Here is a 15,228-nt window from a genome sequence, read left to right as displayed (position 1 = left end):
AATGAAGTTTGTTTGTTTTAAATTTAATGCCCTACCTTCAAGTAGCTTATCTTGAGCAGCACAGTTGTGGCAAAGAAGAACTGATGCCTGATTATGAAATAAATTATCCGGGTAGTTTGATGGTGATGGTGCAGAGACAGAATCAAGCTCCGGGGTCCTTCTGTCATCCACTTGCTCTTCTCAGTCCCACAGAGTGTGTCACCTCACCAGGGCAGCTAGAAGGTAAGAGTGACAAGAAAATGGCAGTGGGGGTGGGTATCAGCTCCACAACCCCCACCCACCGAGGACTAATGACGTTGAATGTCTCTACTTGAAGACTGAACATTGAATAATAATAGATAGGTTTGAACTTAGAGGAAAAACTTAATTTCACAGTACAGAACCATTTGAGCATATGTAGTATCTCTAACACTCTGATCAACGGAGTTGAAAAAGCATGGACGGCAGATTTTTTTTTAAATGACAGATTTTTTTAAAGTTTGATTCTACTAAAGGCAGAAACACAATTAGTTCCATTCTGCCATTTTGTATCAGTAGGTCATATAAAGTTAAACTTTTGAGGGGATACTTTTATATTTTCAGTTGTAGGCTTTTGTACTCATTTATATTTCTAGAATATTTGCGTGGAAAATGAGGACAATTCTGTGTTTAAATGAATTGTTCTTGAACCTCTCACTTGACAATCATTATATGATTTGAGTGTTAAGTCATATGTCCTTCACACGCTCAAACATAGTAGTTTTCAGGCCACGATTGCATTTGCCACTAATTTGTACCTTAGGAAGAATTTATAGATGTGACTGTGAAATGCTCTGTTCCAGAGGTGTGGAATGAAGCGTTGCTACTCCGCTTCCAGAATGCACCCCATCCTGGGAGTAACCTAGTGTCTTTCCTCAACAGTTCCTTAGTATTCAGTAGCCCATTCAGGCACTAGCTTAGCATTTTTTCCTGAAATTCTTTTGTAAATCAACAGGAAGCCTTCTTTCCCGTTTTGTTTTGTTTTTTTAATTATAAAGGAGGAAATGATGGTAACACTTAAACACATATTGTTATTTTAACATCTAGTTTTGCATCTGTTGAGGAGTTGTGTTTTTACTTTAAAATACTTTAGTCAAGAATCAAAACCAGAGAATAATGCCTGTTCCCAACCTTGTGTCAACGGTGGTTCTTTTTTAAAAGCACACAGCAGAAAACACTGCGTTTAATTCTTGTTGGCTTAATAGCCAAATATGAAGCCAAAACAGCACAACATTTAATTTTTTTAATGATTTAAGTAAATTGCTTTAGAAATCCGGACCAGACTTTTAAAAAATACTTCTCACATCTTGCCTTTTTAAGTAACTGTGGAATTAGACACACCATAAATTTACTTTGTATTTTCTTAATAAGTTTAAATTTTCAGATATTTGAATGTTATGGATCCTACAAGGCTGTTTCATTTCATGTTGAAGAGACCCAGCATTATTTTTATACTTTTTGTTTGTTTGTTTAAGTGCAAAAGTTGGATTAGGACAGGGACTGGTGAATTTGGAAAGCATCAGTTTTCTTTTTTCTCTTTCCTTCTTGTGTTTATTTTGTAGTTGGGAATTGTGTGTTTTTTTGTTTTCATTTTTTTGCTGTTTTTTCACTTTAGACTTTTACTCTCCTTCATTTTTCCTTTGCTTTACAGTAGGAGAGGGTGGTGGGCTTTTTTGTTTGTTTTGGGTTGGGTTTTCAGAGTTTTTGTTGTCCTTGTTTGTTTGTTTATTTTTTGTATATACCTCCTTTTCCTCCAGATATTGTTGCTGACCAAATTTAAAACAGTACAGTGTTTAGGATCCCTGCAGGGCCATTTTATGTATTTGGACCCATAAAGGACCCCAAGCAATAACTACCTGAATTGCTTTTAATTACACAATATAGCTGCATCATTTTACTTTAGATTCTTTTTGATTGATGCTGCAGGGCAATTGTAACCGCGGATGATGGGATTAAGTGCCTCTTGAAGTGACTTTAGCTTCTTCTGGGAACAAAGGGAAAAAGGAGAACACTTAGTCCCTTTTCGCCTGAGCTGCCTTTTTCTTCGCTTCTGTATAAAGAAATACAATTAACAAACATTATCCCCAGAGGCAAATTGAAATGTACATGCAGACAAGAACGCTCTTGACTGCAATTAGACATATATGATCCGAGGTATTCTGACCATTTATTAGTGCTAATTGTTTGAGAAACAAGCCCAGAACAAATGATTAAAATGTAGGTGACATAACTGGGATTATTAGCACATGTGATAAAATGTGTGCTCTGCAGCTGTACCAATAAAATGCTTTGGAAAGTGGCTCTGATTAGACAAATGCTTGGTTTGGCTCTGTGGTATTTGCTCAAGACCTGGTGGTGTTTATAACAAACAACTTATATCTATCTTTCTTAATTAGTGGGAATTACTATGCAAATGTTGGTGTTTTGTAATTTAATATCCTATCGTTTCCCCCTGCCTTTCGGTTGTTATTGCAGCCTACTGGTCTTGCTGGGAATGGGATAAACCGAGTTCTTAGGTTTTGCTTCTTTGCTCTGCTTTCTTGAAAATACTGGATGCCATGGAGTACTACCGCCAAGTTTGCTCTCTTATTTGTTTTTGAATAATCATCTCATGTGCTGAGTAGTTCTCTTAGATGCTCTTGTGTTTGGAACTTGTATTATGGTCACAGAGATCTGGCAAAGGTAACCTAGTCAAACATAAACTGTCTGGGAACTAGTTGGCCCATATGGACAGTCAGCATTCTGCTAAGTCCTCCAGCCTAACACAGGCTAAGCTAGCGGAGCCAGAGGGGGAAGACAGAAGGGACCAGTGGAGTAAGGACCAATTCAGAGGGTTGGATGGCCATTGAATTCCCCTTGGAAATGCATCTAGAAGTTTGGGTTTAGCAAAGAAATGTGAGCTCCGGTTAACGTGGAGTCAGTGAGAGATTTCAGAGGCACAAATGGGAATGGAAAGAAAGAAAATATCAGATGGAACAAGGAAACTTGGGTGCCAAAGAGAACTTGGGAAATGTGCTAGGCGGGCAGAAGCTAAAACCCGAAGTCTGTCTAAGAACAGATGTTTGGGGTCTCCTAACTTGTAGCTCAGTGTTCCTCTGTCCCTTGCTTGCATTTCTGAAACCAGAGTCAAAGGAAGAACCATTTGGAGATTGTCCATTTGGTGCCATAAAAACCTCCAACAACTTTTCAATCTCAAGTGGTCTGTCCTTGTCACCCAACAGATTTCTGAGCCACCTACTTCTTAGCATATCATTAGCACTTTCCAAAAGAAGACAAATATCAGTGTTAGCCTAAATAGAATGTAAGATTAAATTCACTTTTTAAAGTAGTTAATGCATTCCAAAGACAAATGCAAAAAATTGTCTGGTTATCTTGGTCTCTGGATAACCTATTTCATCTCTTCTGCCATTATCACAGAAAACTGAATCAAGTCACAAATAAACCATATCATAGATTATTATGGACATGCGGCTTGTGGGAAGGAATCACTTCTTAATATTTTTATTTTATTCTCTTCATATTTACAATAAAAGTGTTACTCTCTGAGTCTGGCCAGTTCATTCCACTGAAAACTAAGTAACAATACATATTCAATAAGAGTGGATGGGGGAGGGAGGGAACTAAAAACAAAGGGAAAAGAAACTTTTTCATTTTGAGCTGGTGCATTGCTAAGTGTGCCACTGAATTAAAAAAACCTTAAGCTCCCCTAAAATTAGCGCAAGTTCTAGGAAGTCTTGCCTTAAATAGATATTTAAAGGAATAAATGCCTACAACACATTAAATGTACTTAAAACAAAAACTATTATAAAAAGCCTTCATGATTATATCCATATGTTTAGTTTTAATTTGCATCACACTTAGCTCTGAATAATTAAAGAGAAAAAAAAATAATCTTCATCTTATTGTGGATCCCACACAATCAAAGCCACATACACGTGATTCATGATCACAGCTTGTATTCACAGCTTTCGTGTGTGTGGTGTGGGTCTGGCAATTAGACTTAGACTGTTTTTTCTAAAAATTATTCAGCGCTAGAGAGAGATCAATATTAAATCCTCCCAAAATCTACAAATCAGGATAATCGGGGGACTGTGGCTAATGAAATATCAAAATTCTAAGCTATGTAACATTTTGGCCTCATTTGATTGAGATTGACACTCGAAAGGATTTTTGAGAGACTTTAGGAAGAAGAAAACAGATTCCATTAACCAGATTATTTTCATGACAGTTACAACAACAACAACAACAATAATAATAATAGCAGAGAGAACTGTTCTCTCAAAATTACAGAACCATTTTCTGGAGGGAAAAAATTTTTTCCTCATGATTACTTTCATGTCAAAGAACTGGGTCATGGGGGAGATGCATTAATTTGACACATTGAGCAGGCTTTGCGCTTTTGAAGAACTCTGCAAAAGAATCCATGGTTACATCTGTCAGGTTGACAGTCTTCTTTCGTGACCTTTAAAAAAAGTTAAGGAGAAATTGATCTTTTTGGTTCACATTTGCTCAGTTACCTCTCAAGCTCTGCACAAGCCAGGAAATAATCATCTCAGCTTTAAATTTATTATTTTTTGAGCTAGAATAACCCAGTACTAATGGAATCTTTAAATGGAGAGATTTTGTGAATGGTCTTCTTTGTGAACACTTCCTGGCAATGCCGTGGTAATATTTCTCGTGCTCTCCACTGGCTGTTTCAATACATTAAGTACTAAATATTGTCTTTTCTGCGACTGGTTTTAGAATCAATCTTCTTAGGCAAGAATGCCAACAATGAACAATCTAAGCAGAGGTTGTGCTCTGAATGTTCACCTGTGGCCGGGAATGGAACAAGTATGCTTTTTATTCCTTACACCCAGAGTTTCACGGTTAGAAATCCCAAATCATCTCTACAGAGGCAAAGGGAAGTCAGATAGCACATTCTTTAGGTTTTAGTTACAATTTACCGAAAGCTCCATCCAAGTTCTATGCTTGACAGGTGCTCTCTCTCACAGTTCTGGATGCTGGGATTACACTTGGGAATCCATCTATCAAATCTCTGTGGAGAGAGGGTCCTGAGCGTCATTCCTGGCCCAAGTTCTCAGCAACATCGACAGTTAACTATTAATGAACAATATCTTTGGACTTCTTTGTGTTTCCCGAAGCCCCGGGTTGAAGCAGCTCAGAAACAGAAGAGATGCTAATCGCATTGTGTTCTCAAACGTGTTCAGTGAAGGAGGGCAGGTTTCCCTCTTGACCTCAGTGTCACTCCAAGGGAAAAAAAGTCCCTCCAGTTTTCCATTCAGATAAAACCTCTGCTCCTCCTCCTCTCGCCAAAAGTAGAGCGAGAAAGTGGGATTATGGTGAATACCCACCAACAGGCACATGCTCTTTTGTCATCCTCTCTTCAAAACAAAACAGGGAGCTTTGCTGCAAAACAAAGCTCCTCTCCGCTCCTTTCCCCCTCCCTGTTCTCCCTTCTTTGCCCTCACCTCTGCCTTCCTGTCCTGCCTCCCACTTTTTTATCCACCCCAACTTTACCGTCAGGATCCATCCCTTTCTCCTCCCTCTTTTCCTTTTCCTCATTCTCTTCCTCTCCTTCACCTCTTCTCAAATGCCCTCTCCCCTGCCCTCTTCCTCTGTATTGTCTGCTGGGCTGATTTAGGCTTAGCTTGTACAGAACGCTTCCCTTCACCTTCCTTTTGGAAAAATGGCAGTAGTTGCTGTCAGAGGTGCCACCAGGCACCCAAGTGCCAAGGGGTAGAGAGACTCTGAATGGTGCCGCTGCCACATTTATTAATAAAGACTAAGCCGTGTGGGATATAAATATGGATCTCTGTTCTCATGGAAAACTGGCCCTCTTTTATGGGATCCATTAATCATCACACAGCTATATGGGAGTTTCCCTGTTCCTGGGACTCACCCCACTCACAAGCTGTGCACCTACCTGGAGAGCTAGACTTCTGTGGCCGTACCGAGTAGACTCCTGGGCGACTGGGAAACACAGTCTGTAGGAAACACAGCTTCCTGTCCTGTCCATGTTTATATACCCCATGGCCCTTACAGAGCACGGGCCTGCTCTTGGTAGACCCAGTATTTATTGGATGCATGATCAATACAGAATCTGATCAATACATTTGTGTTTATGACATTTCATAAAATCATAGCATGGATGTGACAAAGACAACAGATTTGGCAACTTCATATTTTTTTTAATTGGGGTAAAATATACATAATATACATCTTACCATTTTAACGATTTGAAATTGTGCCACATTCAGCGTTATTAAGTACATTCTCATTGTTGTACACCATCACCATCTCCAGAACTTTTCATCTTCCCAAACTGAAACTCTGTTCTTATTAAATAATAAGTCCCAACTTCATTCATAGAAACTTCCTGTTGACTACTCTAGGTATCTCATATAGGTAGACTCATACGGTATTTGTTTTTTGTGTCTGGCTTATTTCACTGAGCATAGTGACTTTAATTTTTGACGTAAATGTTTGTTTGCTTTCTCATTCTTTGTGAAAAAGGACCTCCATCACTGGAATCACTTGCTTTGTCACTTGGTATTCCGATGGTCTGAGGAGGCAGAGATCGGCACTGGAAGAGCATGACACAAACTTTATCAAATCTGGCGTAAATAAGGATTCTGCTTTTTTTTTCTCTACTCATGCTAAGTCTGTCCCTTATCTGATGCCCATTCTTTTTCCTGGGGTTCCATAGCAAGGATAGTTCAGGAAGGAATTCTCTCAAAGTGGCCGAAAGGCTGGCCCACGGCCTGTGGGTTGCCCAGTCCTGTGCCGCGGATCCTTCCATAGATGCAAACGCACAGCAGACCACAGACTGCTCTCCTGTGTGTGCCTTCTTTGGGCACTAAGACTATTTCTTCATTTCAGTACAAAATAGAGCACTTGATTAAGGTGTGATGTAATTGCTCCATCAGAGAGTTTGCCCTGAAAATGTCGTCTTGGCATTTCTGAAGCGGGCTGCACGCTTATTTGTATTTGCACCACATGCTAATCTCACGAATGGTCCTGTTCTGCCAGTGAAAGGACGGATGGCTGTTCTTTTGCTCTTATGCCCAGGGAAAGCCCCCCACTTCTCTGTGCACTGTTGCCATAGTAACCAAAACATAGTTTTTCAAAATAAGAAAGGAATCTTTCTGGGTACTGGGGAACTTAGTAAAGTGAGAACATAAGTAAGCCTCAATTGTTATAGATGCTGGCATAAATACTCAGTTGTTAATAGACATAAGCATGGTTGAAATTTGCAGGTAATTTTACTGTCTCCTGGGGGTCAGGGTAGGGAAGGGTCAGTGAGTGGGCGCTTATCTTCACTCTAGTTGCACAGATTCTTTCGTAAGCATCAGAATTATCATGCGAGCTCAGACCCATGGGCCATACAACATAGAACTGAGATTTTCCCCAGTATATAACCTTAGAAGAGGCTATGGCAGTATATTTATGCTTCTCTAACCTCCTCAAAGGATTGAAAACACAGCCCCAAATAGAGGAATCTGCCAGGAATCTAGCATATTGTTGTGGATCTGTGCAAACTTTTCCATAAAAAATTTCTATTTTCAACCTTTATCAGCTCTTTAAAAGAACTTAAAGGGCCATATGATTTCTGTGTGGTATCCAAATTGGAGATATTTTGGCGTGTTATTTTAAAGTAATGGTTTATTTGTTTTCTTCCTATTATTTATGTTTATGAACAAATGAGAATTTACCAAAATTTATTAGAATTTGTGGAGGCAATTTCTAAAGGTCAATGGTACACCCCCTCTAGTCATAACTGGACTTTGGTCATGGCCCCTCTCTCACCAGGGCTGCTTAGGGTGTCTGGTCTGGCCGCAGCCCTGGCTATGCACTCTGCCTCCTCTGATATGGGAGCCTCAGTTCTGTACTACTACGTCTCCCTTGCAGGCACACTGCAGAGGGGTCAGACAGAAACTTCTGGATTTCCTACAGATCCTTGGGGATTAGGAACATCCTGCTCTATCCCCTTCTCTTCCTAAACAATCCACATTGCTTTGTCCCCCCAGCTGCCTCATACTGGCGTAGAGCCCCCCGCGAGTATTCTTCCAGAGTTTGAAATGTGAAGTTGGCACAATCTTTTTCTGCTTCCAGCTTCCGCCTTCAGCTTATCTTGGGTGTTTCATCACCTCTCTAAACAGCTTTGCAGGTTCCTGGGATGGCAGAGTGAGCCAGACAGAATCCTCCCTCAGTCTCTCCACTCACACTCTCCTTGGAGCTTCTCTCAGCACCCAACGGGCTTTGGCCCTGCTTATGACAGGGACTTCCTTTACTGCAAGTCCTCCATCCTTTTTCACTTTGCCTCCCAGGAGCTCTAGCTTCAGGCCATCAAACTGTTGGAAATTAGACTTCCTTCTTTGTTAAAAATGGCGAGTTTGTTATCTCACCGTGAACTTGATATAAGAATCTAGTTTGAAGCTCTAAGCTCAGTAAGGACTTCTGGGTGTTCACCTCCCACCACGCCCAAACATTTGCAGAGATGGCTACTGATGCAGTGAGTGGGCAATGTGGAGCATCATGATGTCCAAGTAAGGAAAAGTACCACTCTTGCCAAAATTACCTCTCCCCAGTGACCTGCTTAGTGGAAAGTTGCATAACTAGTACTCAACTCCCCTGCTTAAATCTGGTAAGATTACATTCTGGCAACTGTTGATGACCAACAACCCAAGCCCTTTCTAGGACCAATAAAACACTTTTAGTTGTACTTGCAAACCCTGGTGCAGAGGTTCTTGTTGTTGGCTGCACGTCAGAGTCTCTCTGGAGCTTTAAAGAAACACTGCTGCCTGGGATCACCTCAAGGCTCAGGCTTAATTGGTTTGGGGAGTGGCCTGGGTTTTTTTCTTTTCCTAAGTTCCCCAGGTGATTGTAATGTGCGGCTAAAGTAGAGGCCTCTGTACTAGCTCTCAGCTAAGTAAAGAAACCATTAACTTGGGTTTTGAAGTCACATATCAAATTTGGGATACTCAAATAAACATTAGCTTATTATTTGATTAGTACTGCTATTTCTAATATTGTTAACTGTTTGAGTGTTAATTTTTTTTAATCAGGAAGATTTTTCTTTAAACATGGGTTTTTTTCCAAGTCTGCTGAATTTTCAGTTACGATCTTATTACTGTCACAGCATCTGTGTGTATATGTTGGTAGCACATGACTCACTTAAGAGAAATTTTGGTTGAAGCAACATTCCATGCATGAGGGCAGTGGCTATACGTTGGAATCGACTAGAGCAATGGATCTCCAACTTGGCTACACGGCAGAATCAGCTAGGGAGCTTTTAGAAGTCCCAGAGCCTAGGCCTCTCCCCAGACCAACGACATCAAACTTTCTGTGGCTGGGGCTTTAGTGCCAGCATATGTAGAAGCTCTCCAGGTGACTGCAGTGTGCCCCCAAGTTTGAGTCAACCTAGAGCAGTTTCTCACAATTTCTTGTGATAAGCATCCCCTGGGGGATTTGTTAATGTGAAGTTTCTGATTCAGTGGGCCTGGGATGGGGGCCCAGATTCAGCATTTCTAACAAGCTCCCATGTGATAGGGCTGCTACCCTGAGAGATGGGAGATGCTCACCTGAGGTCAGGTAAGACACCAGTGGTGCTAGTCTGCAGCAACACCTTTCTTAAGTGGCAAGGACCCGGAGAGCTTAAAAACAAGCAAACAAACAAACAAACAAGCAACTGAGCCCAGGCCCTGTTACCAGTGAATTTAATTTGATTGCACTGGGTGGGTCTAGAATTTGACACTTTTTAAAAGCTGCCCTGTTAATGGTGATATCGACTCTCAGGTGGAGAACCCCTGCAACACTGGGGACTCGCTATGACTCTAGTTATATAAATGATTAATAAATGGCATCAGAGGGAAGAGGAGAGGGAGATGACCAAAATAAGGCCAAGAGGGTCCCTCTTTCAGCTAGAAGAACCCTTGGACCTGCTGAGAGATGTCTTGTCTGAAAAAAGGTCCCCTCTGTAGAGAGATCTTACCATAAGGCTACCAGATTTTTTTCAACTCATCTTAAGCCCCTGTTTTGTATATTGTTTGAATACATTTACATGTTGACTATCAAGGGGTCCTAAATCTAAATATGTAAGATAAAATAAGTTAGATCTTGTCACCTACTGCAATTGTATTCATACACAATTAGACAGTGCTTAACACAACTCAAGGTAAGGAACAGATTTTGAAACAGCCAGAGGTGGGGAAAGGAGAGGACACACCAACAGTGCAGGGAGGAGGGGAACTTGGGGAAGCCATGACAGACAGGCTTCTGCCACCTGTCCAGTGACAGCCCTCTCCTGGACCTCAGAGAGAACAATAGAACCTGAAGCCTCTACACCTTTCTCTCTTTATTGTTCCAAGCATCTTTGATCTCTTTCCCGCTCAAGATTCCTTACTTACTGGTCTTTAACCTTTCTGACCTGGTTTGGAGGCCACTCTTCGGGTATTCCTCCCTGAACCTTCTGGGCAAGTCCTGATTCTTCATGCTGCCTCTCCACAGCGCTTAGCACAGTGTGGGTCAGGGCCACTGCATACAGTTGTGTGGGATGTACCCTGACTGGGTGCCTACTGAGTGACATGAACGGGGGCTGAGCTTTAGCTCATCTTCACTCACCAAAGCATGCTACCTCAGGAGCAGGAGGCACCTTTATGTTCTGCTACCTCCTGGAAGACATGAGAGGGCACCTTTTCCTGATTCTCACAAAGTTACCTGCCATGTGTGCTAGTAGAGGCTGGTGCAGGTCACTTAGTGGATGCCTACTAAGTGTTCACTGAATGAATGAATGAGTGAATGAATGAATAAACAAAAGTAATAACAAAGAGGAGACAGTGAGGATAAATAAGTGGCTTCTGTAGTCATCTAGGTAAAGGTTAAAGGTTCTGGGAAACCAGAAACAATCTTTAACAGTGGCAAGAGATTTTTTTTTTTAAATGATCATCTGTTTTAAAAATTATCATATAAATGTCCTAGGAATGATTTGCTCTAGTGCTTGGTATGCAACAGTGGTATGACTTGTCATGCCACATATGACATGTCAGCCACGTGTGGATGGCCCAGGCTTTGAAATTCAGTGTGGCTTGGAGACTCCAAAATGGTGGTCAGAAGCTATTTCACTTGGAGGAAATCTCAGTTTTCATGAAATGAAGGTCGCTTACCACTGGGACAGAGCTGTCCAGACCTTCAAGCTGTCAGGGAAATGTGGAAAGGAGAGGTGAGGTGAGAGCTGTAGGGAGGGCCCTCTTTCCGCTACAACTGTTCTGATCCTGTTTGGTCGTTACACGTGTGGTTACAACAGATCTTGATGAGAAGTAACTTTGCCCTAAGCGTTTTCTGGTAAATAAAAATTTCATCTCCTTCAATTGTATTTCTGCCATTTTAAAGGAAATGTATTTGTTGCAAATTCTGGTTTCTAGTATGAATGATAAGTAAAATATGATTGTTGCTATTACATCATTGTATTTTCTCCCTTTTAAACGATGCATCGGATATTTTTAGTCAAGACAAAATGATGACATATTTCAGGCATTCTTCAGTTTGCTGGCCATAATATACTTCATGTTAAATAAAATGTATTGTAAGATATGTATACTTTTAAAATCCATCTATACCTCAATTTACCTCACATAGCATAATGCTTATTTGTGAAAAAATAAGACTCAGACTCAAACTTTAGAGTTTATGAAGATTGGCTGCAAGAAGGAATGGGGGGGGTGGGCACATGAAATTGATAAGCACCAAAGAAAGTGATTTTCTTGATACATTGTCACAAGGCATACGAATAATGGAAAAATGTTACAGCCGTTCAAAATATTTGATAACATTAACTTAGGATAACTACCAAAAGAGAGCTTTCATGAACAGTACGGCTGACACGTTTTTGAAAAGGATGGCATTGTTTACCCAGGGGGAGTGAAAAGGGCAGTACCAGTTTGCTGGCACTTTAACCTTTTCTTACCTGGACTCTCCATCTCTTGTGGGCAAGGCCGGCTTTATGGATGTGCGGCCAGCTTAGAAGAGTCTAGCGCTTAGTCTGATGTTCTTCTATCACTATCTTGTAATTCCTAATAAAATTTGAACAAGGGGCTCTGCATTTTGATTTTACACTGGGTGCCACAACTTATGTAACTGGTCCTGATTATGAAAGCTGATTTCACCTTTCTTTACTATATATTATGGGCTAAAACATGTTTTTCCCAGTATCGAGTTATGGACCAGGTGAGAGGTAAAGTCTAGAGTGAGCCAAAGAAGCTTCTGACCAACTTCCTTTTATTTCCTCAGGCGGCTAGACTGAGTACACAATAGGACAGGGAAGAATAGCTCAGGGTTAAGAGCAGTCAGGGGCTACTGACAGCTCGAGTGTCTCCATTAAGAACAACAGCAGCTGCTGCTACTCCTGCTCTGCCCACCTCTGCATCAAGGAGCCAGTATTTGCCAGGATCTCGCTAAGTGCTTCACATCCATTATTTCCTTTAACTTAATCCTCTTGACAACCTGTAAAATGAGTATGATTTTTATAAACGAAGAATTTGAAGTTTCCAGTAATTAAGTTGCCCGCAATTACAGAGCCAATAATGATCCCACTCACTGTCCTTTCTACTCAAGAAGTAGCCGACCATTCTTGTCTCTTGTTAAAACTGAACTTGAATTACTTATTTGTCTACTGAAAAAGATTCATTGTTAGGGAGAGGGCCACGAACTTATGCTTCGATAGATTATTTTCTATTTTTTATTTTACTTCCATATAATTGTAGATAGTATTGTTATTTAGGATCTTTCCCATTTTCTCCACGGATGATATCTGGACAGTATTTTTCCAAGAAGAAATAGGTACACTCTCCTTCTTTTCTCAGAAGATTGTGTCAATAAACAGTGTCATATATTTTTTAAACCTCAGCCAAAATGACATTTTGATTCTTGGTTATTTCTGTTATTATTGTTTTCCTAGTTGTTTGGTGTGATTGTGTTCTGCCACCATTAAAAAAGATTATCCATGTTTTCTATTTTAATTTTGAGTTAAAAGTTAGGTTTTTCAAAAATTTGTAAATAAATGCTATTCTGGACCAACCCCAATTGTATTTCCTTCAGGAAAGCATCTCTGGCAGCTGAGGTGTCCAGGCCTGGATATAGTTCCTTATCTAATCACAAGTACATTCCACGGAGGGCAGTGCTCTATGTACCTGGAAATGATGAAAAGAAAATAAAGAAGATTCCGTCCCTGAATGTAGATTGTGCGGTGCTCGACTGTGAGGATGGTGTGGCTGTGAACAAAAAGGTAATGGCATGATTTTTTTCTTAGGATGAGAAAAAGAAATGGATCAAAATTTGGTGCTCTCCTAGTAGCGTTGCTCACTGTTTGGAAAGATCCTACTGTTCTCCCTTTTTTCTGATTGCTGATACATCCTTGACCCAGTCCTTGTACAGGTTCCTAATGTGCATGTCTCTTCTCCAAGAGGAAGTAAGAATTCAACCAAAATATATTTAAAATCAAGACCTTCAATATACGTGACTATGTGTGCATATAGATAAAGAGGTATAAAGACAATGTATTCTGGCTGTGATTTTTGCTAGTTTGGGTAAGTGACAATCCTAGAATTGTGGTGTATAAATTTTTCAGACCAGTAAGATGCAATTAGGAATTTATTTCTTCTTTTTACTGCCAGGAATATTGAGTAGTAGCCTTATCTTTTCTCAGACAAATGCCAAGAAAATAAAAAATAGGCTTCTGTGGATAAGTCACCATTTTCCCTGCTTAATTAAACGGAAACTGAAAAGAACCTTAGAGTTGCAGCTTTTGGCTGATTTCCTCATGGCCTGAAAAATGAGCCTTAGAAAACATCAAATTGTAAACAGGTATGAAAGGTTCCTCCTGGGTGGTGGCACAGGGGGTGCTTTTGTTTCATTTTGGTTTGCTTAACTTCATTTTCTAGATTTTCGTAAAGAACATGGATTTTTTTCAATGATTAGGCGAAATATATAAATCATTATAAAAATAACTAATGTTTACATGGAACTTTTTAAGTTAAAAACATACTTTCATTCGACCTTTATCTATCCAGCCCCTAGACAATGAGGTTGGGCTGGGAATGGATTGTGGAGTAGGGGGACAGGGGGAGCCGACCATCTGGATTTATGCCTATTTGGACAGTTTCTTGTCCTAGGTGATCTGAAATAGCATGGTTGTACTATACACCTTTCTCAATTAATTGCTTTTCTTGAAGATTCTAACAAACATATATTTGCTTTAATATTTTTTTAAAAAGTTTATTTCTAGCGTCTTCCTAATGGTCAAACCAAGGCTTTCCAAGTATTTGGGAAAGGATTAGAATAAGCATGTGGAATCTAAAGCATCTATTCAAAATCTTTGGCATACACTAAGGAAAATACAATTAATCTTCTTTCTCCAAGAGATTAAGGTAAATCAGCATTTTCTTGAAGGATATAATGTGATTCTAGTATGCTCCCTTCCAAAACTCATGTAGTGCATTCTAAGATTAGATACTAAATTGTAATTTCAGTTCTGTGTAACCCAAGGCAATTCAGTTTACTTCTTTGCCTCAATTTCTTATCTGTACTGTGGGATGACAGAATCTTCTTTTGTCAGGGACAGGGATTATTATGAGGAAAAAAATTGATAAAATGCCTGGGAGTAGCTTCATTTCCTATAGGAAATAGATTAGATAAATCCTGTAATAATCATGATTAGAGGGGAATTTATTTTAGCATGTAGCACAGTGAGCCATTAGGTGCCCTGATAAACTTCTAAGTACATTTCTTCACAAATCTTGAGGCTATCTTCCCATACCTACCTGAGGATGTTTTCTCTCACCCACATGAGTTGAAAATAAGGTCTGTTCTTGCCTCACATCTCTTGCTGTTCATCTGTGTTCCGAAGCTCATCCTTGTACTCAGAGCCACTACTTAGGTGCGACCTAAGGAGGGGAAGGGGGCAGAAGAGTTTACGATGTGCAAGCTGCGCCTGCCACCTTGGTGTCTACGTCTTCGTCAGGATGCTCCCGTTCTCTTAATGCAGCTAAACTTTGCATTTATTGCCAGACACACTGTTTTATGCATGCTGAGCTTTCAGTCAACTCAATGTCTCTTTCTCATCCACAGAATGTTCTGCCAAGCCAGGCTAGTACTTGTAAAAAAAATTTTTTCTTAAAATCTCTATTCGAGATTTCATTTTATCTCATGTATTTC

The 15,228-nt window shown here is 40.2% G+C and overlaps 1 protein-coding gene across 2 annotated transcripts in view; it reads left to right on the top strand.

The window, feature by feature from the left end:
• The window catches only part of CLYBL (citrate lyase beta like), a 208,081-nt gene that overhangs the window by 103,480 nt on the left and 89,373 nt on the right, over positions 1–15,228 (top strand). For both annotated transcript variants that reach the window (XM_025045011.1, XM_025045012.1), the window contains exon 2: positions 13,114–13,300. In XM_025045011.1, the coding sequence (XP_024900779.1) occupies positions 13,114–13,300 (187 nt within the window). The remainder of the gene's footprint in view (positions 1–13,113; positions 13,301–15,228) is intronic.

This window comes from Pteropus alecto, unplaced genomic scaffold (assembly GCF_000325575.1).
Source record: "Pteropus alecto unplaced genomic scaffold, ASM32557v1 scaffold13, whole genome shotgun sequence".
NCBI classification, from domain to species: Eukaryota; Metazoa; Chordata; class Mammalia; order Chiroptera; family Pteropodidae; genus Pteropus; species Pteropus alecto.
This window is presented reverse-complemented; position numbering and strand designations above follow the sequence as displayed.